General features: G+C 57.2%; 2 protein-coding genes across 11 annotated transcripts in view; both read right to left on the reverse strand.

Moving 5' to 3' along the window:
* The window catches only part of MCF2L (MCF.2 cell line derived transforming sequence like), a 124,106-nt gene extending 120,594 nt beyond the window's left edge, over nucleotides 1-3,512 (reverse strand). Inside the window, exon 1 of one of the 2 annotated variants that reach the window (XM_049701269.1) lies at nucleotides 3,403-3,512. The gene's annotated coding sequence lies outside the window, so the exon portion shown is untranslated. The remainder of the gene's footprint in view (nucleotides 1-3,402) is intronic. The other variant, XM_033435010.2, reaches the window with a different exon arrangement.
* Nucleotides 3,513-6,779: 3,267 nt separating this feature from the next.
* The window catches only part of ATP11A (ATPase phospholipid transporting 11A), a 119,634-nt gene continuing 101,830 nt past the window's right edge, over nucleotides 6,780-24,583 (reverse strand). For 2 of the 9 annotated variants that reach the window (XM_033435020.2, XM_033435014.2), the window contains 4 exons: nucleotides 19,814-19,879; nucleotides 19,049-19,152; nucleotides 16,805-16,970; nucleotides 9,070-13,571 (listed from right to left, as the gene is read on the reverse strand). In XM_033435020.2, coding sequence (XP_033290911.1) covers nucleotides 13,479-13,571; nucleotides 16,805-16,970; nucleotides 19,049-19,152; nucleotides 19,814-19,879 — 429 coding nt within the window. In that variant the 3' untranslated portion in view covers nucleotides 9,070-13,478. Of the gene's footprint in view, nucleotides 8,964-9,069; nucleotides 15,486-16,804; nucleotides 16,971-19,048; nucleotides 19,153-19,813; nucleotides 19,880-24,583 lie in introns of those variants that run through there. The other 7 variants (XR_004485224.2, XR_004485223.2, XM_033435015.2 and 4 more) reach the window with 7 other exon arrangements.

Raw genomic sequence — 24,583 nt, forward strand, 5'->3', positions numbered from 1 at the left:
TCCCATGGTCCAAGGGCGCAGAGGACAAACCCAGACATTAGGCCCACGTGGGCTGTCGTTCTCCTCTGTTCACTTTAAAAATCTCAAGGCTTGCGTAACCACAGCACCAGACCCTGTCGGTGCCTTTCGATGTCCTGTTTCCCACCGAAAAAGCCCTGACAAGCAGTTAGGACAGAGATGACAAGGGCTCACGCCTGGTCTTGGCCTCCGAGCTCCAGGTGTCCTGCACACAGACGAGAACTCGGCCACCAGAGGCTAGACGCGGCCAAGCACGGTGGGGCATCCACCCCAGGGGCTTCCCTGGCTTGCCACCTGCTCAGCCGGCTTTCCCTGCTCACCTGCTTCATCCCCCTGGGCGCTGAGGGCGCAGACACAGGGCAGCCCCACCCCAGGGAGCTCGTGGCCCGGAAGAGGGTTTGTTCAGGGACCACAGCCATGGAGCAGTGGGGCTCCGCGGCGCTCACACCCACCGCGCCGTCTAGGGCACCAGGAAGGGAGGTAGGGGCTGTCCAACTCGGTGCCTGGGACGGGCAACCCTCAGGGTGAAATCTCCACTCCGCCCCGCCGCACCCTCCCTGCCCCCCAGGCCCGTTTTGTGGGACAAGAGCAGAGCCTTCCCCGCGGGAGTCGGGCCCACTGTGCCCCGTCTCCAGCCCTGAACTCGGAATGAGACACAGACAAGGGAGGAGGAGGAAGTCTGTGAAGATGTCCAGCCCTTCCAGCTCCACTCTGGCGTCCACACCAGTACCTTCCTATTTGATCTGTTCAGATTTTGTCTTTGTTTCCACTCGGTAATTTGAATAAAGTTCTTCACTTTCTCAACAGATTGGACGGAATGCCCCCAGCGGTGACTGACACCCACACTTCACCTGACACGTCCCAAAGGTTACCCACCCTGGCGCAGGCTCTGCAGACGGACCCTGGACGGCTCCCTGCTCAACTCCGTGGAGCTGTGGAGGGACTGGTCCTGTGGGCTCCAGAGAGATGCTGGGAGGTTCCGGGGACGCCAGCTTTCCTGGGGATCCTGGGGCTGTGACCGGGGCTGTCCTGATGCTTGAGGGGGTGCTTCTGGAGGGGCCCCTGACCACAAAGTGAAGTGTCCGGCTCCAGATGTCCACGAGTTTCTCGGTAGACACGGAGTGTCCAGAACCCCATCGTGGGCTGGAAGTCCCCAGCCTTCTACGTGGGGATGCCCAGAGGACACAGGATGCAGCCGTCCCCAAGGCGAGGGTGCTACGGGCCGGCTCCGCCAGCATGAAGACTCCACACGCAGCCCTGCACGCCCTCGGCCAGGTTCAGGGTGTGTGCTTGCGGTCAGCCCAGCGTCTCTCGTCTGTCAGGTAAGAGCTTCACCCAGGCCCTCCTGGGCTCAGATGAGGGTGGAATGAGTGAACTTGAGAACAAGAGGCTGAGCTTCACTACGTAGAACAGAACAACAGAACGTCACCTTCCCGCCACTGTTACTGTTACACTTCTAACTTCTTCTCCCAGAGCCTCTTAAAATAGCACCACATCAACTACGCTGGTGGCCAGATGCTACGAATCCGAATCTGTAACATTCCAGGCCAGTTTATTTCCATCACACAAGTACTCCAGTAACCTTCCTTTCAACTTCAGGTTTTTCGCTGTTTTCAAAAGGTACTTAAATGCCTATGGGCAGAAGGCTCTTCTTTCCAAGTGGCTGTACTTTACTTCTAGTCACCAGGATGCTGCCTCCCAGATAAATGTCCAGTTTTCACAACGGAGCCCCAAACTCAGAAAGAGGGTCTCGTGGAAAACTGACCTTGGACCGCTGACCTGAGGACCTGAGTTCAACAGAAGCCCAGCAGTGACAGCTGGGGTGCGGGGGGGAGTGAAGACACTCAAATTCAGGAGAAAGACGGGATTTCAAGCTGCATTTCAAGCACAGAAGTCCTCTGTCGCTGAGCTCCGCAAATCCGATCACCTTGACAAGTTAGGCTGCCGCCCTCCTCTTGTTCCGACGGTCTCTTGTGCGAAGACCACTCTGGAAAGGGTCTGCCTGAAGCTGTGGCCAGGAGGGTTGTAACCAGGCTTCCGGCGCATAAGGCCTTCAGCTCTCCAGTCACAGCCTCTCACACAACAGTCCTGGCTGCCAGGGGAGGCATCACACGGGGCGGGGCTGAGGCCACAGAGGCTTGGGTGTTCCCGACCACAGCTGCACTAGCGCCTGCCCAGACTGTGAGGCCAGGACCTGGGAGGGTGCCCCTGCCCCAGGGGGCGGGGGTCCTAAAATAGAGCTGAAAACTCTCTCTTCCTACCCCTCCCGGGTTGACTCACCGCAGAGAGAGCGCCCGCCTGGCTGCCCCCCGCAGGACCGCAGGGCAGGACTCCCTCCGACCCCGTGGTGGTGGCCTCTCCTGCTGCAGTGGGTCCCAGGAGGCTGGAGCAGAGCTCAGAACTCAGGTCCCCAAACCAGCTTTGGGCCAGTCATTTCACCGATGATTTGCATATTAGAAGACCCTCCAGCGCAAGGGCTCCTTCCCCAGGGCCCGCGCCCCTCACCTACCTGCCCAGCGGGGTCCCCTGCCGGCCTGGGGCCCTCGGCAGACACTCCAGCACCAGCAGCCCCTGGGGGACGCACTTCTATTTCTGTGGCTTGGCTCTGCCCCTCCCAGCGGTCACACATCCTGGGGCCTCCCACGGCCACCCCACACATCCTGCCTGTGCCTCAGGGTCACCTTAACCCCTTCCCCGTGCAGGGCTCGCAGGCGGTCCATTAGGGGCAGGGTGAGCCACGTGGCCCCGGATGGGGACGCTTTCAGTGAAGTTAAGAGGCTGCACCTGCTCCAGAAGAAAGTCTCCTTCAGGACCAGCTCCCGCCCGGCTCTTATTTAAGTGTCTAGCGCTACAGAAAGGCAACAAAGTGTGGTTTTGAAAAACTGGCAGCAATAGTCTCTGGAATTGAAAGAGCAAACGGCATTATTTCTAAACTGCAGAGCCTACTTTTCTGCGGCCCGGCTGAAAAGCAAAACAGCCAGGCTGGGGCCACGCCACTCCCGCTGCCCGGCCAGGAAGGGCAGAGTCAGGGGGGGACCCACGCCCCTAGCACACCTGTCCCGGCACCTGCTGGGGGTCTGCAGAGCCTGGAGGTCGGCTCCTCCGCGGAGGGAACCCTGCAGGAGAAGGCCTGGGAGTGACACCTGCCTGGGCGTGCGGGACCCCGGCCCCGGCAGTGGGGAGGGGCGTCTGTGCAGTGGGGAGGGGCGTCTGTGCGCGTAGAGCCCGCGCTCCGGCCCCGCCCGGAGTCCCCAGGGCTCTCAGGGGTCGCACGCTGGGCGGGGGCGGGAGGCGAGCGGAGCCTCCGGGAGCTGACCGAGCGCCCTCCCTCCCTCCCTCCTTCCCTTCCCCGGCCCCACTCCCCCCTTCTCCAGCCCCACACACCTGCGCGGCCGTGGGCCCGTCCTCCCCGTGTCCGAGGCCTCCACCCGCAGGTGCCCGCGCTGAGGCCGCTCCCCCTCGGCCTGGGGGAGGGGAGAGGGGAGAGGGGAGGGGAGGGAGGGAGGGCAGGAGGGCGGTGGGGTGGAGGGCCGGTCAGGCGGCGCCACGAGAGTGGCGGGGGGCAGGGGAAGAGGAGGGAGGAGGGTCTGGAGTAAAGGGAGCGGTGGGGGAGGGGACAGCGCGGAGCCGAGTGGGCGGGGCCGGGAGGACGCGGGGAGGGGAGGAGGGGGAGGAGCCTCCGAGCCCCGCCCCGCCCCTCCCCCCGCGTGTTCGCACGCTCGCCCCACGCGCCCCAGTCGGCCTGCGTGGGGCAGGTGCCGCTGCCCATGGGTCGAGACGGGCGTCGCCCGCGACCTGCTCGGACCGGGCTCTGGGTTTGCGGATCCCAGGGCAGGAAGTGGTTCTGGATGAGCCGGCCGCGGGGTTCCCCGACCCTGCGGCAGCGTTTGCAAGGAACAGGAAGGCGCCCGCCTTTTCTCTCTTGGGTCTTCCAGAGTTCAGGGCACACACAAGTGCCCGAGTAGAACTCAGAAAATCGAGGTGCACAGAAGGACTGAAGCATCCCAAATGTTGACCTGGGTATAAACGTTATTTTAGTTGGGGCTTTAAAACGTCTGCATTTCGTGGGTCACGGTGGGAAATGTGAGTAACAGAAGCGCGGGCTTCTGCCACGAAAGTGGCCAACATGGACCCCAAAGGCTCTAGGGCGCCCCTGGGGAGGCGGGGCGGCGCCTCTGAAGGGCTTTCCCCTCAAAGTGCGGTTCCCGCGGCCACGCAGCATCCCCTTGCAAGTCCGCGTGCACTTCCCCGGCGTCCCGGAGCCCAGGCGGAGGCTGGGGCGCCGGGCTGGGCGGGCAGGCTCTCCCCCTACGGGATGGGTGCGGGGGAGGGCAGGGCTCCTGGGTGGACAGGACACCAGCTCCTTCACGGGCGCAGCGGCGGCCGCTGCAGAAGGAGGGTGGCCTGAGGGGACAGGACGGTAAAGGCAGGGAACTCCCCCAGCTGGATGGTTTCCTCCACAGAAGTGGGGTGGAGGGGTCCACTGGAAACGCCCCTAAGAACCTGCCAGGGTTGGAAACAGGTGCCTCTTCTCAAAGGGCCTGGAGACCAGTCAGGTGTGCCAGCGTGGGGTCCTGAACTAAGACCACGTCCCTCTTTCCCATGACACACCGAGGGCTTGGGTCACGGGGATGCCCTCCCAGAGGCTGTTTGAGTATCACTTACCGGAGGCGTGAAAGTCCAAAGAGAGGCAGCCTGGCGGCGAGCACGCCCGGGAGGGGTTCTCTACAGAGACGTGCGAACAGACAGCACCGCTGGTGCGGAAACGAGGGGAAGCAGTCGCTGACCCGCTCGACCCCGGTCAGGGTATCTGCAGGCTCAGATCCCACGGCCGGGCAGCACGGACTCCGACCTGAAGCCCAGCTGCCCCAAGGCGGGCGTCCCACGAAGGGTCCTGGGTCCCCTTCTCAGTCGCCCGCACCCGGAAACAGGCCAGTGAGCCCGGGGCCCCTTTCCTTCCCCGTGAAGGCTTTCTGCCTCGGGATGTGGTGAGTGACATGGGGAGGACACAGGACACGGGGGACAACGCCCCAAGACCCCTGTGCTCTTAGAAGTAGTCAGGGCTCATTAAAGTCGCCGTAACTCAGGGGGAGCGAAGCCCCAGAACAAAAGCCCGGCGGGCGCCCTGCTGGCGGCGGCCTTTGGGGCCTAGTGAGCCCTTTGTGCCGACTCTCCCGGCTTTCCAGGCCCCGAGGCCCCGGGGAAGCACAAGGAAATTAGCATCACAAATGGAGTTCTAGAAAGAGCCCCCGAGGAGCTGAGCTTAAGGAACAGCTCGCCTGAGGAGCCTCCGCTCCCGCGGTGTCGGCCCCCAGGGTGAGCCAGAGCAGGGCCTCCGGGCAGGCAGCCCCGTGGGCTCCCCGGAGGCGGGGCTCGCGGCCTGGACCCTGCGCAGCTCGGGCGTGCGGGCGCCCGGCAGGTGTGAGGGCCGTCCTGGGACGGCGTCCCCGCTCGGTCACTGCTGATGGCCGCTCGGGGAGTTTGGAACTTTGCCGCTTGAGATTAAATCCTTTGTGGAAAGCGTTGCTCCCACAGAGAAGTTTGTGTTAAAGGCAGTAATAACACCCGAGCGGGGAGAACCGCCCCGCTCTCCGGAAGCCTGGGGTCCCCTGGGACACGCGGGAGGCCAGGTACGGGACCCGGTCCTCTGCAGTCCCGAGGAGCCCTGAGGGGCCATCCCTCTGGGGGCTGGGGGGCTGCCTACCCCATCGCTAGGGCGTCGGGGCCCCAACCGCGGAGAGGACCAGTGGGCCCCCAGTCGGCAGCATCCTGGCCCCGACCCTCCCTCCCCCCCCCCGCTCCTCCTGAGCTGAGGCGCCTCAGGCCCGGGGCCCCGGCTCTGCTGCGGCCCGGCGGGGCGGGCAGGCCCCAGGCCCCGTGCTGGCTGCTGCTCTGGGCGGCTCCCGTGGGACGAATCAGTCGGGCTGTGAACACCGGCGCGGTGTGGGCAGGACCCCCAGGACCCGCTGGGCCCACGGTGGTCACGGGCTTGCACCCCAAGGTGGACGACGTGGAGGCCGCAGTGAGTTAGCAGCCCCGGGTGAGGGGAGGCAGCTGAGCTCTGCCCGCTGCTCCCTCCCCACGCGCATCCCAAGGGTACAGCCTCCATGGTCGCCCCGAGTGCCCTGCCACGGATCCCCCAAACAGACTGATGGGTTGAATTGTGTCTCCCCAGAAAGGTATGTTGAGATCCTAACCCCTGGCACTTTAGAATGTGACCTTATTTGGAAATAAGGTCTTTACAGACACAACTAATGTAAAATAAGGTCATCAGCGTGGGCCCCTAACCCAATGTGACGGACATCCTTACAAAGATGGGACGTTGGGATACAGACAGGCACAGGGGAACGCCTGCCTGACGGAGGCAGGGACAGGGTCTCCAGGAGCCCCAGGGGCAGACCCTCCCTCCCAGCCCCGAGGGAGCCAGCCTGATCTCAGACTTCTGCTTTGGGGACTGAGGGACAGTCAGTTCCTGTGTTTGAGCCGTGGGCCACCCCAGCCCCGGGGAACGGGAGACACATTTTCTTCCAAGTGGCTTTTCTGTGCCGCCCGGTGATTCTTTCACACTGTGCTGTCCCCATGGAATGACCTCCTCTTAACTATTGTAAGACGGCCTACAAGTGCTACAGCAATAGCCAGTCTTCAGGTTTCACACATTCAGCGACACTGGTCTGTGTTTTAGCCTTCATGTCCCTAACAACACATATATTCTCTGCTCAACTAGTTTCTAAGGATTTGGGAACTGTAATCACTCATAAACAAGACAAAGTCTTAGCTAATTAAAGCACATGTTTATTTTGATACTTGGCTTATATTTTGAGACTTTACAGTAGGTCTTTTTAAAATTCTAAAGGTACTGAAACTATCTGAGTCTCAGGGGAAATTTGATTATTCTACAACCCCCTCTCTCTCTTTGGATCTTGTAAAAACCAAGTGAATAAGAGCACTGATGAGTGAACTTTTTCAAATTATGATGTTGTGTAACTATTCTTTGAAATTCATTTATTTACTTTCGGCTGCATTGGGTCTTCGTTGCTGCGTGCGGTCTTTCTCTAGTTGCGGCGAGCGGGGGCTACTCTTCGTTGCGGTGCGCAGGCTCAGTAGTTGTGGCGCACGGGCTTAGTGGCTCCGCGGTATGTGGGATCTTCCCGGACCAGGGCTCGAACCCGTGTCCCCTGCATTGGCAGGCGGATTCTTAACTGAGCCACTAGGGAAGTCCCTGTATAACTAATTTTAAAGGATAATACATACTCTTAATAAGTAATACAGCTAGTAATCCATATTTCTCATTAAAGTTTTAACAAATAAATTGGGATGGGGTCTGTCATAGGCCCCTCAGGTACAAGGCACAGCCCTTCTCATGGTTTCTGGGGTGTTATGAGTTCTCATGCCTTGCAGATGGGTCAGTGGAGCACACAACACGATGTAACGAAGACACGGGGGCCTTGAAGAATGTGCTGTGTGGGGCATTAAGGGTAAATTTCTCTGGGTGTCAAGCGCTGACTCAAGATCACCTTTAGACGTGACACCTGTCCACTAGCTGTGGGGTTTGATGTCTTGAGTAAGAAATTCTTCATCCGATTAAAGATGCTGCATCTCTCGATTTCTGCTGGGCCTCCGTCAGGCTCGATTAGGACTGATGCACCTCGATGAGGAATTAGAAGATGGCTAATTAAATGCTCCTGAATTATTCGAACGGCCTGAATAATAAAAATGTACAAAGGGGTGAGCATTTTCTGTGGGGAAGTTAATACGATGATACAGTTTTAGTGGTATCCCCTTAGTGCAAGAAAGGAATTGAGAAATTATGTGTTTCTAAGATTTTTCCATGAAAGAGGATGCTTAATAACATGGGTGTTGATCAAGCTGGGATACGACCCAGTAGAATAAAGGGCTGTGTTCACGGGAACACAGGCGCGCAGGCTGGCTGTTCACACCGCAGAGCCTCAGGCGAAGGTGCCCTCGCTCGCTCCTCCCAGCTGCCGAGGTTAGCGTGGTCACACGTTTGGGTCACCTGAGGCAGGTGTGGACACCGGACCACAGCAACCAGCAGCCCCGGGACTCCGACTCACCTGCAGCATCTGCTTCCTGTCGCGTCTGTGGCTGTGTTGGCTGCTGGCGTTTGGTCTGACAGCCAAGGTCACCCACTCAGGGTGAGTTACTCGCCCCGGCTGTGTGCTTGTTCCATGGTGTTTGGGAGCCGGGAAAAAAGCCCCCAGTTTAGAACTGTGCCCGGTGAAGCCAGAGGCCTGAGCCAGTCCCTCCCAGGGAGCCAGTCGGCCCTGAAGGGGCAGTCCTGCCCCAGCCCAGGGAGGCCCTTTCTCAGGACCCTCGACCTGGCTCCACCCTGGTCCCCTAATCCCAGGAATGAGACCTGGTGCGAGGATGTGTGGAGTTTTCTGAGGTTGAAGCTTTCAGAGGAGACAGGGAGCTTGGTGCTGGTGGGAGCAGCGGCCAGGGGCTGGGGAGGCCAGGGCTGGGGGGCCAGGAACCCGAGCATGGCGGTGCTGGGCGCACAGAACCCGCCCTCTGTCCGACTGCCCACGAGCCTGTGGGACCCGGGGCCTGGACAAGAGTGGGGAGGAGAGCCTGGAGGGAAAGGGGAGGAATCCAGATGGAGAGGGGGTCTCAGGCGGAGGGTCAGGGAGCAGCTGGAGGGGGATGGGCAGGATCCCAGCGCTAGGAAATCCCACACTGAGCTTCCTGTTCTGCGCCCCTCGGCCTCGGTGAGGCACCCGGTCCCACACGTTCCCAGGGCACCAGCTCCCACAGTGCCGTCCACTTCATCCCAAACAGAGACACTCCCTTTGAGAGTGTTTACCCGGCAGCTCCTCTTAGCAGAAAGTTAAGACCAACTTCTATGATCTTTTTAATTTGTAAAGAAACTAATCCAGACCTTTCTTCTTCTTTATTGCAAGCAGATTCAGGTCTCCGGCTTAGATAATCTGCAGAAAAGTCCAATCATAATTCGTATTATGAAGATACACTTTATCTACAGAAATAAAAGTTAAAAACAGTAGCATACAAAATAAATTCTACAGAAATTTAAGATTCGGTTTAATTCACAATTTAATTTTTCAAAGCAGGTTAATAAATAATTATCAATTAAACATTACTGTTTGGAGGCTGATTTATTATCTTAAACGCACCTACTATATTCAATAATTTAAAAATAAATTCCAGTATTTACGATGACAACACCTAGAGATAACATTCGTGTTAAATACATTTTTGAAGATTCTCTTTTATTACATTACATAACGAACGGACATTTTAAACAGCAATGCAGACACACATTATAACTTTAAGTCAGAGACAATATACGCATATTAAAATTCTGTATATTTCGATAAGGTAAAAAATAAAGCTATATAAACTGATCTTTAGATTTTTTTCTGCAAAAGTAGAATCACACTTTAATAATACTCTGACACAGCTTCATTAAAGCTTTGTTTATAGACGAATCAGAATGATTCCCAGCCCCATTCACCTGCCCTCTAACTGAAAAAAAAAAAAAGAAAAAAGAATGCGTTTGCCTGCTGACATTTTTCCTGTTTTTAAAGTTACAAATGGGAAACTTCCAAAAGAAAGTGCATAGCAAGCTGTTACACTGAGTCGTCAAATAAATACCATTAATTTTAAGATAAAGCAGAAGTGGTTGTATTACGTCATTAACAGTGCAAAACAGATGAACTCAGTGGTTTTAAAGAAAGAGGCCGGAAACTTCCCTTAGGTTTTGCCCTGAACTTCTGGTTGACGCCCATGAACTTAGGAACAGTTACACAGCATGTGCGAGGCAGTTCTCTAGTTAAAGCTGCAAAGTCTCACCAGGCCGAACTATGCTTCTATAAACCTGCTACTGCAGAAGGCGGCGCTCCTGGGCTCCTCCCGTGGCCCGGCACTGCCACCAGTGGGTCTCACGGGGCCACGGCCCCCCCCCGGGGGAGGGGGGCGCGGGTCATTTGGTCTGCGTTCACCCCATGGAATCAAGGGCACAGGAATGGGCTGATTTGGGTTCTAACAGGAGTTGCCAAGAGAGGGTCTTTACTCCCAGCTCCGGACACAGGGACGCTGCAGCTGGGAGGGTCCGAGGGCTGCTGGCAGCCACCTGTCCTGAGGGTGGGGCTCAGAGGCACCCGCAGGGTCCCCTTAGGACGTGGGATGTGTGCGGCCTCGGGTGGCCGGGAGCTGAAAGCAGGACCACGGAGGTGGCCGGAGCAACACGGCCTACAGACAGCTTGCTTTGGGGGATGGCGTGTGGGTCAGGAACCAGACATCTGGACCAGCGGGGGAAATGTTAATAAGTGATGAACGTGCAGCTGTAAGATTTTCAAAACTAAGTTACTTGCTTTAAGGTTAGTGTAAGGCAAGTACGTGCTGCCCACTGTCAGGTGGGAATCTCATTGTCTTGTCCGAAATGTCACTTCAGTGGGCTCTTCTGTCCCTCCTTTGACTTTACTTTTGATCTCATGCCCCTCGCCTATTTCAAATTATCAGGCACAGTCACTTAATAATTTCCCAAACAATTTTAAGAAGACTTTTTGGAGCATGGAAAGGTCAGTAACTTTCATAAGGAGACTTGACTTATCCGAGGTAAATGGTAACCATCTCAATACAGGCAAAAAGAGGACACAGAACCGTCAAGAAGCTATTTTAAGGCTGAAGGATAGAAATTAAAAACCAAATAAAAAGCAGATGAAATGGCAATGAACTGTGAAGAATGAGCATAGCAAATTATCATACTCTAAATGTGCCTTTTAGCTACTCACTACCGCCAGAAACACCAAAAATAAACAGGTGTAGAGAAGAAAACCAAATCTGAAAATTCACATTCATCAGATATTGAGACATTCAACCAGAATGTTCATCAGAATTCAAATATAAAGTGGCCAAAATGCCATCAACTTAAAAAATAAAAGCTTTAAAAACATACTTTAAAAATTAGATATGATACATTAACAAACAAAACAGCTATGAAAATACTTCAGTGCAAAGGGAATTTTAAGATTTCTAAAAAAATACATTACAAACAATTTGTTAACTAAACGTACAGAGAATCTGTCCCCCACGTGTATTACATTTATACCCATTTTAGGTTCTTAAAAACGACTGTAAAAATGCACACACCATTGTTTGCAGGGTCTAGTGTGGACCACACACTGGACGTGGAGTGTGAGTGACAGGGGCGGGGCGGAGGCTGGAGGACCCTCAGACAGACACGCCCTCCCATCCCCGTCTCACTGGAGGCCCCACGTCCATCATCCTAGTCTTTGGTATGTTTATACTTCACCTGCTTCACCCCGACTACCTGTGTACGCTTGTTCTTGCTGTTAACTCATCCCCTCGTTCAAACAAATAGTTTATAGGTGAACATTATACAATCAAACTGAAATCTGAACTTCCCGAAACCCCTAACGTCGAGCATCTCGGAAGTAGACTCAGTGTTCACTCCCCAACCGACATCCCTAAATCCCACCCATGCATCCAGCGGGGGCAATGTTTAGCTTTTGGGTGACCCTTTCCTAAAAAGCCATTGGTTTTACCCTCTGAATCTCAAACTGAAATGTCTTCTTTACGGACTATTAAGGCTATGTCGAACGGGTTATTTCCAGAAATAAGATACTGGTACAGGAAAGTCACAGGGAGTGTACAGCACAGCTGCCTTCTGACGGTTCACCCCCACAAGGAGACACGGATAGGCCCCCTGCAGAGCAGGGTTAGGTCAGAGTCAGCGCGGTGGCGGCGAGGGCTGCGATATTGCTTTTCAGGTCGCCCCGGCCACCTTGTCAGACCTGTGGGCCTGACACAGATCTGGGGGACAACACCGCCGGGAGACCGACCACTCTTAATGGGGGCCTAAGCACCACATCAGAGGCCGGCCTCCGGCACCCAGACCCCACCCTTCCCCTCAACCCCCAAAACGGGCATTTCGCAGCAAGGGCGCCCCGGTGAGCCGCATCCTCGGGAGCGGGAAGATGAACTGCCCGGAACCTGTGCCGGAAGCTTTACTGGATAGGTTCCCCTCTTCGCGTAGGCAGCTGGGGGGAGGCAGGAGGCGGTGCCGAAGCACACAGGCCCCAGCCCCGCGGAGGAAGGGACGCGGGACCAGACACGTCCGCGGTCAGCCTCGCTACCGCAGGTCCCGGTGCCAGCAGCGGACAGACGGGAGGGAGGGAGGGGTGCCGGTCCTGCGGTGTCCCTGGGCTGGTTCCGAAAGCAGAGGTTTTGGGGCCCGGGAGGAGGGGCCAGACCCGACCCCGCCTGCAAGGCTCAGCTGCGCTTCGCAGGAGGTCGAGGTGCGGCCTCACCCGGGGGGGCCCGCCATCCCCCCAGATCCTGCTCCCACAGGGTGCACCGAGGGCTCGCGTGCGTCCTGCCTGGTCGCCGCCCGGAGACGCCTGTCCTGTCCCCTTCACCGTGCGGCTCTTAGAGGCTGGACCCGTGATCCGTGCATCTGGTCTCCCCTCGGGCCACAGGAGCGGGGTCTGTAGCCGGGTGGGGACGCGGGGAGTGCGAGAGGCTGAGCTGGAGGGGGCCTGGCGCCCCCGCCCTCCCAGGGCGCTGCCCAGGGCTGGGGTCTACAGAGAGGCAAGGGGGTGACTCCCGAGAGGTGGTCGTGACACCAAGCACGCGGTCTGTCGGGAACAGAAAGGACAGAGTCAGTGCCGGGACCCCCGCAAGAATCCCATCGAGCACCCGTCGTCTGACCCGACGCCCCGACGTGGCCACCGCCCTCGCTGCCCTGGCCTAGGCTCCCCTGAACACAGCTGGACCAGACACGGAGGAGGCACGTGGACCGTCCCGGCTGCGATCGTGTCCCCTTCTCGGGCCCACCGTCCCGCAGAAGACACGCGTGAAAACACGAAGCCCCTCCCTGGGCCCGGACTGGCTGCGGTTCCTCTAATGGGGATGCTGACCTCGCCCTACCCAGCGCCCCCAGAGGCACCTCCCCTACCCGGCCCACGCGTGTGCTCGGATCGAACGGGCAGGGAGGGGAGGGGCAGCCGGGCGGGAGACGCCTGCTCTGGACACTGAAGGTGCTGCTGGACACCTGCCCCGGCCAAGGCTCGGGCCGCTCACTCCAGACCCCCTTTTTTACTTCGAAAGGTGGTCTTTCCTGATGGACCTTTCAGGTGAAGCCATTCCCACCACCACGGATGAGAATGAAAGAACTGTGCTCTGGACGCCGAACACCGGACACGTGTGGGGCGATGTCCACCCGGCGTGTGCGCTGCACAGGTGTGCAGGCGTGTGCGTGTGTGTGCACGGCACGCAGCCCACGCGGCCGGCCTCTTGGGCAGGCCACTTACCTGGGATGGAACCCACGTGTGTAAAGGCCTTTCTCTGTGACCACGAACCTAACAGACACAGCACAGCACGCAAAACTTTGGAGGAAAACCGCACACAGCAAGAGCACAGCACACCGGGCTGCCCGCGGGCGGCCGTTACCTATCCACCAGCTACTCGCGCCGCGGCCGCGGCTCGGGGTCCATCAGGAGAGGCCGGTCAGGGCTCGGCGCGGTGTCGGCCGGGGCTCGGCGGCTCGAGCTCCTCTGCAAGGCGAGGACAGACACTGAGCCCGCGGAGGGGAGGCCGGGCCACCGGGGAGGCTGCTGCCCAGAGCGGGGCGTTGGCTGACGGCCTTGCCCGCTCCCCGAGACCACACCGGCACGGCTGGGCTCCCCAAGCGGGCACCCGGCCCCAAGGGAGGAGCTCTGTGCCTGTCCCTCTAGCCCGCTCTGTGTGCCTGTCTGTCCCTCTGTCCCTCTCTGTGTGCCTGTCCCTCTGTCCTCTGTCCACCTGCCTGTCACTCTCTGTGTGCCTGCCCGACCCCGTCCCTCGGCCCCGTCTCTGGTCAAACAGAGGAGTCCCGGACTGAGACCAGAATCTGGGAGGTGCCAGGAGTCACAGGGCCACAGGTCAGCGGGGCCGGGCATCTGAACACTGAGATTTTCTAGTCAAACTGTATGAGTCTCTCAGTAACAAGGAAGAAGAGAATTGTAGGAGCTGAAGGATCACAAGCGTGAGCTGCAGAACGTTCTCCAGAGAGGAGGGGGTGAAGCAGACAAGCGCTGGGGGGGCTGCTCTTCGCAGGGGCGGAAACGCACACGACTGTATGTGCAAATGGATGTAGAAACCAGAAATGCACACGTATATGTAACTGACCTATGTGTGTACACATACAGTGCCTGCCATGTTTTTCGCCTTAATAGGACAGGTGAAAAGAAAAAGCCATCCATCTCAAACGCAGTACGTCCCACAAAACGGCTAGTCAAGTGTTTGTTCCTCCCAAGTTTTGCAGAAGTTGGACGGTTCTCCAGCAACAACACGTTGACCCTGTGTGTGCCCGGAGTGCAGGCTCCAGGCACCCTGGGGTCACGGCCGCAGCTATGGACACACAGAGCTCAGGGCCCTTCTCCCAGCGGCCAGAGTGTGGCGTCTGCAAATCAACTCTAAATGAACCCCATCAACAGTCAGAGGAATTTAGTTTTAGCCTGGAGTTGGCATGATTCAACCAATCTCATAAGCACCTCCTGTGACTTATTAAAATGTTCCTAAGAATTTCATCCTGAATGTTTTCAAGCGTGTGAACAGCAAGATGAAATGATGTAACTTATTCCAACAAATTCTGAGGGCATCAGATTAAAAAAATTTCGATCGCCAATAATTACTTGAACTTAAAAAATGTACCATCCTGCTAGTTAAAAAGCAGTGCTAAAGCTGTGTGGCATATGAACAGTTATTAAAGAGGAAAAAGCCTTTTTGTTTTTTTTTGCTTTAGGCATTTTCCCATTAAGCAGGCTGCCTCAGTGAAGCAGTAACACCAAACACAGACCTTCAGAGTGTGCCTGGCTCGGAGCACACAGAAACGAGGCACCAGGCACACAAACGACTGAAAACAGATACGCCGTGTCCCCGAAGCCTTGCCTCCGGAAGAAACGCCTTCGACCCTGGGCGGCGGCCACAGAACGCCGTGTGAATGGCTCTATGTGCCCGAGAGAGAGGCGCTACGGCCCTTTAAGGCAAGGTCAGCGCCTTTTTCTAAAAATGATCAGACTTTTTAAAAAAGTTTTTTGATAAAAATGTTGACCCCAGACACGTCTGTCCTGGCTTTCTCTGCAGCCCAGTGCCATGGCCTGAGTCTGGTCTCTCCGGAGGCCCTCAGTCCCGCCTGCAGAGCGGGCTCTGACGCTCCCCAGGCACGCGTGCAGGCACCAGTCAGTGGCGTGGACGGCAGGAGCCCGGCACCCTGCGTCCCCGACGCCAGCGGCCCGGTGCTGCCTGGGGCGGGCCTGCGAGCGCGGCTCTGAGCTTAACCGTCAACCCTGTGCGGTCCTGCGACTGAGTCCCAAGCATGCAAAAAGACAGAAAAGCGTCACCTTGTTCCATTAGAAAGTCAGACTGCTGGAAGTCTGAGAAAGCATAAAGACGGTGGGCTGCTCGACAGAAAGGCACTGGTTCCTAGTCTGCCGGTCCCAGAGGCCAGAGGTCAGAGGTCAGGAGGCCATGCACATCGATAAACAAGGTGGTTATTTGGGCAAAGAGGCCGGAAGACGAAAGGAACGAAGAAGGGAAGAGACAAGAAAAGGCGGTGAGTCCGGTGAGACGAGCGGCAGCCTCCGGACGTCCCTGCAGCCACTGGAAACCAGGCCACACCGGCCCCGCGGCCCAGCCCAGGCGGGCGGGATCCCTCCCCTCGCACTCCCGCCTGTGTCCCGCCCGGGAACAGCCCCAGACGACTGTGCAACTCGTAATGAAGTTGTCAGACGTGGACCTGCACTAACCCCTCCTGCGTTCGTCTGGGCACCGACTTTGCAAACCCAGCAGAATCCCCAGGGCTGGGGCACTGCGCTCAGCATTTTAAACCAGCACCAGGAACCTGAAGGCTTTGCCCCCGACCCGTCACCTGCTGGGAGGGGAGCGGGGACTTGTGGGGGCAAGTCCACCTGCTTTCCACCCCAAAGCCGGCCAACAGCACTTGGGACTGAGACCACGGGGCCCCTGAGCTTCCCAGTGACTCAGCCCCAGGACGTGCCACTCACCCTCTCCTGTTGTCACCCTCCCTCCGGTCCCTCCCCACCTGCATGCCCCGCCCCCTTCACCTGCACAAGCACCTTGCTACAGGTGAGACAAGCGTCCTGCAGCAACGGGCCCTGCTGTGGCCTCTGCCCTCTCACTAGCATCCTTCCTCCTCCTCCTGAGGCCTGCACCTCCAAGGGCAAGTCACAGGGGTGAGAGGGTAGCGGGGGGTCACAGGGGTAAGGGGACGGGGGACACCCCCTCCCCAGGAACCCCGGGGAGGGCCAGAGCACTCTTGGGAAGCTCTGAGTACCACTTGTGTCTGATGCCAGTCCCGGCATACTTCATATCTCTCATCTTTCCTGGATCCGGAATTCAGCTTGTTGGCTTCCATTTGGGAGGGTGGAAAACAACAGCCCTAACTACTCATAACCAGAATTTTCCAAAATAAATGCTAAAGTTTGAGCCAAATTCACCATCCCTAAAAGTAATGCCATTTTACCTTCAAGGTAATGATTAGTTGAAAAAACTTTTAAAAATGTACAAAAAACAATTTGCCTTTTGTATTGGCTTCATCTTTTTCTCTTAATCTTTTTCTTAGTTCAGGGACTAGCCGCTCAAGTCTAACCACTGGTCATCTAGGTTCAGGCGTAAACCCACGTGTCATCATGGAACTCGTTAGTAACGGCGGACTGACCGCATTTCCAAACCCAAACCTTTCCCGCTCCCCTATCTAAGGGCTGCCCCACGGCGCCCGGGGCGGTACCTGGACTCTCTCGGTGGCGCTGGGCCACAGCTGCCTGCACAGCACTTTCTTGAGGACGTCGGGAAGGAGGCTGACGGCGACGAGCAGGACGATGGCCAGCCAGGCGGGGCCGCTGGACAGCATGTGTATGAACACATAGTACATCCTTTGATAACTGAGGAACGGCCTGCAGCGTCGAGGGAAAGGAGAAACGTAACACGATGGCAGGAGAAACACCGAAATCCTGGTCTGTTTTCTCTACTTGCACGAAGAGCCCATGTGTTCTGGAAGTTTTCACTTTTGTCACGACAGTCACTGGACAAGCCACCTAGCCTGCCTGCGGGGACTAACCCCATTAACACTGGGCTGTGGCCTCTCCCTGTAACGCTGCGTGTTAACCCACGGGAAAAGGAGAGGAATTCTATGAAGTCATCCCAACGGGGAAAACAAGTCCCCGAAGTTCAGTTTCAGAACAGCGGGAAAGATTTTAAAAGATGAAGTAGGTCATATTTTTTGTACCTTAGAATCATATCTGCGCAATAGCTATTAATGTGGAGAAGATATGCAAGCATGCATATCTTCATGCATTCATATCTGCACGCGTCAGCAGAACGATTAAATACTTAAAAATTTATGCCATAGGGGCTTCCCTGGTGGCACAGTGGTTGAGAGTCCGCCTGCCGATGCAGGGGACACGGGTTCGTGCCCCGGTCCGGGAAGATCCCATGTGCTGCGGAGTGGCTGGGCCCGTGAGCCGTGGCCACTGGGCCTGCGCGTCTGGAGCCTGTGCTCCGCGAGGGGAGGGGCCACAGCAGTGAGAGGCCCGCGTACCACAAAAAAAAAAAAAAAAAAATTATGCCATAATATATTTTTTTAATTTCCATAAAAATACAGAGAATGAAATGACTCTCCTGCCAGGTGACTCACAAAAGCCTCTGGAAAGGGGCAGTGATGATGCTAAACACAACCGCTTCTTGGCTCCGAAGCCCCAAGGCCCAGGAGCCGGCCTGGGAGTTCTCAGGCGAGGCTCCCATTTGCACAGCCGCTCTGGAGAGCTCGCTAGAACCGCAGGGATCTGTGGCCTGGGGCAGGGCTGCTGGAAACCCACCAAAAGCTGGTCTGGTCTTCCTGGATTTCCTGGTCTCCAAGAATGTGCAATGCATGGATCTGGCCACTGGGGGGTCAGCGACAGAGCGGGTCATTGGGTGGATGTCAGCTCAGCAACCTCCACGTGGGGACCTGATGGACCGGGAAGTCTCTCCCCCATTTCGGGGGCCGCCTGCCCCTCCCGGGAGCCGAGGTCAGCACTGGGGACGCCAGGTGGAGGGGACACTGCTTCTGGCCTCCCGTTCGGCCAGGCTGTGGTCCCGGGCCTCACTCGCCTCCCCCCAGTCCCAGCCCTGCTCAGGAAATTCTCCATCTTATGGGGGAGGTGGAAACGTAAACAGGAGAATTACAGGTAAATCCAGCATGCGCTGTGACAGGGGAAGGAACAGCTGCTCGGGGGACCAGGTGGAAATGCCCGCCTGGGAGGTGACTCGAGGGAAGAGTGGATGAGGTTGATGGGCCGCCGGGTTTCGAAAGATGAACAGGCGCTCCCCAGGTAGGCTAGTGAGAAAGGACGTCTGGGCGGACGGAACAGCGCCGGCAAAGGCAGCCACTTGCTGCCCCCGTCAGGACTGACCGCTGTACTGCAACGGTCTCTAGACCGGCTGCCTTGTCTGTGTTCCACTCCCAAGTTCACTTCCAACACAGCAGCCACCGTGACCTTCCTAAGAGTGCAGTCGGACTCTGACGCTCCTCTGCTTAAAGTCCCCGATGGAGGCAGGCTGGACCTTCCTTCCCCTGCCGGGCCCCGCCCCAAGGTGTTTGCACCTTCCTTAGGAAGGGCCCTGGCTGGGGTCCGACTGCCTCGGCCCAGGCCAGCTCTCCGGGCGCACCCACCACGGTGATGACAGTGCTTCCCTCCCAGGTTTCCGTTTAAATAACAGCTTTTCTGGAGACGCCTTCCCCCAGCCTTTGATCTGAACTAGGTCCCTTGCTGTAGTGTCCGGTCTGCTCCTCCTGTCACGTGTATGATGCAGCGTGTCTCCCCCACTGAGAACCTGGCGGAAAGGAGCAGGGACCACACCCGCCTCGTCCCCTGCGGGCCCCCCCCCCCCGGCCCTGGCGCCATGCCCCTCCTGCACACAGTTGTCAGCCCTCGAGGAAAGACACCGCGGGGCCAGTAACATAATGATGATTCTAGAATTATCAACTCCATACCAGATAATTCCTCCCCAGAGGAGGGAAAAGACGACGTAGAACAGCAGTGACCCCCAGATCACGAAGTGGTTTATCCAAGTCCAGTAGTGTGTGTCCAGCGCCAGCTGAAAGAGGGAAAAGGTGATTGATGGTGGTGTTACCTGGGCAGGGCCCTGGGAGCCCTGACAGCTGGGGAAGGAAGCGGGAAGAGAATGGAAACAGCCTTAATTTTAGCTCAAATGCCTACATCAACCTGTTTGGGAAAAACACACTTTAGGTTCCAATGGAGAGAAAGGGTTCCCCACGGCCTCCGAGTCTCAACATTGCCAGTAAGCCTGCCCGGATCCCAGGGAGATGCTCCCACAGGGCGACTCGGGCGGCGGCTCGAGGCGCTGGTCATAGCTCCCCCCGGGACGCTGCTCTGGGGTTTCCAAGACTCGGGCTGGCAGGATTTGGGACCTTCATAATGAGATTCCAGGAAGAATCCGACCTGACTCGAAAAAGAGCTAAATTTTCCACGGTACGTTAATTTGTTCCAATTAAGACGGATTTTGCTTCTACTAGGGGTGGGGCAGATGGCCATTTAAAAGAAGTCTAATATCCATCCCTTCCCACAGAACAGGCTCCTTCCCTCCACCACCTTCTGTGCAATTCTGACCTTTGCCCCTTGGGGCCGGGGCCGAGTTGGTGGCGGGGAGAAGACCCCGGCAGGGTTAGCGTCAGGGTCACGACTCACTAGGAGGGCTGATTGTGCCCGGAGGAAGCACGTCAGGTCAGGGGATGTACCTTCAGGGTGACCGTAAACACCATCACCGTGAAAACCAGCGTCCCGAAGGTCCAGTTCCCAAATACCTGTGGAGACAAGAGTCCACGTCGTCTCCCACTAATACGGATTCTCCTCCTTCGCACTCTGCACGAGGGGCAGAGAGCACCTCCCACGGCCCCGCCTGACACTTCCAGCCCCAGACACGCGGAGACCCTGCGATGTCGCCAAAACGTGAGAGGGAGGCCGGCCGAGCCCGGCTCGCTATGCCTCAGATCCCGCAGCATCGCTGGGGCGGGTGGTGGTTCCCGCTGGGCGCCCCGTCCTTCCTGCACAGCCACCCCCGGTGTTGCCCTCTCGCTGCTCCCACAAACGGTGGCCCTGCTTACAAACCAGAGCAGGACACGCCTGCGAGCTAGAGTCACGGTCCGCAGGGGCCGACGCCGCTCCCCCCGCTCGTTAGAGTCACGGTCCGCAGGGGCCGACCCCGCTCCCCCCGCTCGTGTTTCACGCAGACGACAGGACACGTCTGCGAGCTAGAGTCACGGTCCGCAAGGGCCGACCCCGCTCTCCCGCTCGTTAGAGTCACGGTCCGCAGAGGGCAGACCCCGCTCCCCCCGCTCGCTATAGTCACGGTCCGCAGGGGCCGACCCCGCTCTCCCCGCTCATGTTTCATGCGGACGAGACCTTTACCCGGCGGCCCAGCCCACGCTCGGTAGAGCGCGTGTCTAGTCTCTTTCCAGCTCAAACACCTTTCGGCTCGGAAGGCAAACCACGGCTGCCATCGTCCTGGGAGCGGTGAGAGCGACAGCCTTGTCCCCTGCGGGCGGCATCACCAGGATGCGGCCCCGTGGGAGCCATGGAAACGGAGGAGGGGAGACACGACAGAGCTGCACAAGGGCCCGGGGCAGGTCCGCGGCCAGGACCTCAGACACGCAGCAGCCCCCGACGAGGCCCCGGCGGGATGTGGGCTCGGCCAGCGGGGAGCACACACGTCCGACCAGGGGACAACACATTTCTCACCCACAGACACAGACACAAGCAAAAGGCAACACCAGCCACTTCAGAGTCTTCCTCCCGGGGACAAACCAGCCTCTTGTTGTTACTTTACAAGAGTTATTTTCTTTGAGATTTCTACACCGCCTAAGAGCCGACCCATTTCTGGTTTGTCGGATTCTGCGAGCTGGGCCTCAGAAAACGCTCCTAGTTCTTCTTTAAGAGAAAACAAAGCATTACCAGCTGGAATAAAAACTGCTTTCCCGTGTGGTTAGTTTTCAACCAAAGGAACATCCCTACACGCGACTCACTTCAGGCGAGCATGTGGGCTGCAGGCCTTGCGAGGTGTTTACCAAGGCAAGAACCTACTTGCAGAATTCTAGGAGAAAAAGCAAAGCGCCAGGACTTCTGCAGGGAACAGACTTAAGGACCCTCGTCACTTCATTCTTTGCTTCATCAGCGTGATCAAAACTGGGCTCAGACCCACAGCCACGGTGGCCGTCCCTGGAGGTGATTCTGTCCCCGAGGTGGGGGACACCTGCAGTGTCTGGGGACATTTCGGGGGAGGGGGCTACTGGCATCCAGGAGGCAGAGGCCAGGGGTCTGCTAACTGCACCGGGGCAGCCCTACAACCAAGAACTCCTGGCCTCACTGGCAACAGTGCCCAGGCTGGGAAACCCTCAAAAACAGGGCTCTCTCTTCAATGCTTCATGTCGGGGGCAGGAAATTTTCCCTCTGAGGTGGGCTGCAGCTCGGCAGTGGCCAGCAGGTGCAGGAGGACGCAGCGCCCGCTTCCTTTTCATTGGAAGCTACCGTTTTTAGCCAAAAGCAAGAGGTGAAGGGGCAGGGAGGGGGCGGCTCTGAACCCCGCGGGCACCATCAGCTCAGCTGCACGGGCAGAAGCCCTCACAGCCTTTGTGTTTGCCGCCCCTGCCTGGGAGGGATTCAGAGATCCTTTACAAAACTGTTAGGCAGCAGCAAATGTGGCTGTGGAGCACCAGTGGCAGAGCGACAGGGCAGCTCCAGCAGCATCGCAATCGGGGACAACATTTCAATCACTCAAACGGCTTCTCATCTCTTCCCGAGAGGGGTAGGACGGTGCTTCCCAAGGCGCTGCCGAGATTCCTAGGATCCGGTAGATTCTGGTGGATCTGGGATCCACGCCCAGCCCAGCAAAACACAGGGTGTGCTGTTTACAGGCGAACAGCAGTAAAGCACAAGTGCCTTGAATCAGATTCAGGCCTTTGGGTTGGAACCTGGGCAAGGCTGCACACCTGGCCACCTTCACCTGTGCCCTCCGCCAGCTATCGCAGCTCACTGGGAGGTGATCACGGTAACACCTCCGTAAGCGCCTCTGGGGCTCCTTAGTTAAGGGAGCCCTCAGGTCGAGCTGATAGTCAACGCATTATTGAATTCGTTACCCATCATTTCTATGGACTTTGGGGGTGATTCACTGGGGCTCCAATCCCCTTTCTCAAAGGGGTGTCCTGAGGGACGGCCTTTCTCCCGAGTGATATCAGTTCCCCAGCCCCCAGGAAGCCCCGGGGCTGATTTCCTAAAGCAACACGCGTCTCCGCGGAGAGCGTCGTGAACTTCTGGGCCTCGCTCAGAGGAGAGGATTCAGTAGGAGGTCTCCCACCTCCCCCGCAACCAGGTCCAAGTTTAATTCCTTCTCCCACTCCGCCCTCTCTCCTCTTCCTCAGGACTATCTTGTAGGAAATCTTACTGCTCACAGAAGCTCTAAAGCCTAGAGCAGTTTAATTTTTGTGTGTAAAAATATCCCACGACAAACATGTCTTATGTTTTCTCAAGATCGCGGCCACATCTACTACATTCACTTCACGTGCTGACTGGGAACCTCTGCAGAGCGCTGGTGTTCTTGTCCTCAGCCCGCTGAGGACAGCTCACGTTCCCGCGCTCTAGATGTTTACTGGCTTCTATTACAACGCGCCCCAAACTTTCAAGCGTGCACCTAGGAATATCCCGCAGTTCAACAATAAAATAATCATTGTCTTATATTCTCACTTGAGAAATAATACAGCTCTTGATGTCTGTGCAGAAAACGCTCCACAAGTGAATTTCTCTTTTTCGAAAGTTATCAATGATTCAGTTGTTCTCAACGGATCCACGAACACGCCCACAGAATGATTTAGGTCTTTAGGCGTCACCTCCCGACCATCACTAGAACAGGGCAGCTAAAATGTCCCACCAAGGAGACACGTCCGTCCTCCTTGGAAGAGGACAGAGATGACCGCTATCCTCACCGAACCACCTGCTGCCCAAGACCAAGGACGTCAGCAGCCCCCTGAGGCCGCCCTGGACTTACAGCTCTGTTTGCTGCTTTGTCTGAATTGCTACAGAACCAGCCTACGATATCATTTTTGGTTTTGTAAGGGATGCAACCCCCTTACCTGACAAACAAACAAGAATTTAAGACTCAGTGATCCAGAGCGAGAAGGCTCTGTGCGGAGGCCCCGAGGTACCGCAGGGGTCTAGAGTCAGACCATCGACGGAGCGCGCTCGCCACGTGTGGCCCTGGGGCTCCTGTCCTCCTGGTGATAAAGGTCTACCCTGGGTCCCCGCAGGTGTCCCTCCGCTTAGCGCTGGCCTTGCTCTCACGCCTCTATGTCTGCAGGTTGTTTATCGTCCCCCGGGCGCCAGTGACCCAAGGCACAGCTGTGGACAAATGCCCAGGTCCAGCACCTCGCTTGGTACGACTGTCGCGCACGCTGCTTCCTGACATCACCGTGCATCTCAGGAGCTTTTCACGCGACAGGATGTGCGTGGCCTGTGCTGACTCTGTTCCCACGGGGGCCTCAGACCTCCTGGCCCGTGAGCACAGGGCCCCAGCCAACAGGCGTTCTTTCTACCTCGCTCTCCCTTCCTGTCATCGTTCCAGATTCTAACCAACGCTTTTGTCCCATAACAGTTGAGCAAAGGCACAGAGGTGGCAGGTGGGGGAGGGATGGTACGGGAAAGACCCCTTCTAGACGCTGGGATCCGGGTTCCATGGTGGCTCAGGGCGCCCTCAGGAGCGAGTAGCAGAGAAACAGGAAACGGCAGAAGCCCTTGGCTCACGGGAAGGGCCTCAAGGCACCCGGGCCTGCAGCTCTGACCACAGCAGCGGCAGGAGGAGATGCGGCCCAGCCTCGTGCCGGGAAGGCCCCCCAGGCCTGCATCCGGGGCCCCTCGGGCGACCAGCACCTGTGTCCAGGGTGCATGTCCCCTCCCTGCTCACACCCGCCCTCTTGTGGGCTTGCAGAGCAGGGCCAACCATGTCACCACGTGATGTGAGCGTCAAGCAATGCAGCAGCTGCATGGTCTAAAACACTACCCTAGGTCTGAGCTCTAATTCCCTGACCTCGTACAGTACTCATCTGTCAACTTCCATTTGCTCGGCTCTAACACCGTGAAACTGTCCGACTGAAGGAGCGACTGGTGAGCGAGGGTGACGCCTGCAGAAGCGACTCACTGCCTGGATCCTGGGACCACGGATGCCGGGACACAAAGTCTGAGCTCTTTAAGGTACACGTGAGGTGCTCACTTAAAACTGGGCCGCAAGGGAATCTCACTAAAGATGCATCAGAGCAAACGCTGAGACAGCTCGACTCAACCACCGGTACATGACGGCCTCGTGGCACCCGGGAGCTATTCTACCACAACTAAGACAAAGTGTAAATCCTTGAAAAATGTGAAGATTTTAGAAAAGTGCAAAAAGACTTTGAAAAATCCTCAAGATCAATTTAGGAAAAATTGGTTTCAGTTATAATGAGAGATGACAGTACCTTGCAGTCACA

Source organism: Orcinus orca, chromosome 18 (assembly GCF_937001465.1).
Source record: "Orcinus orca chromosome 18, mOrcOrc1.1, whole genome shotgun sequence".
Classification (NCBI taxonomy): domain Eukaryota; kingdom Metazoa; phylum Chordata; class Mammalia; order Artiodactyla; family Delphinidae; genus Orcinus; species Orcinus orca.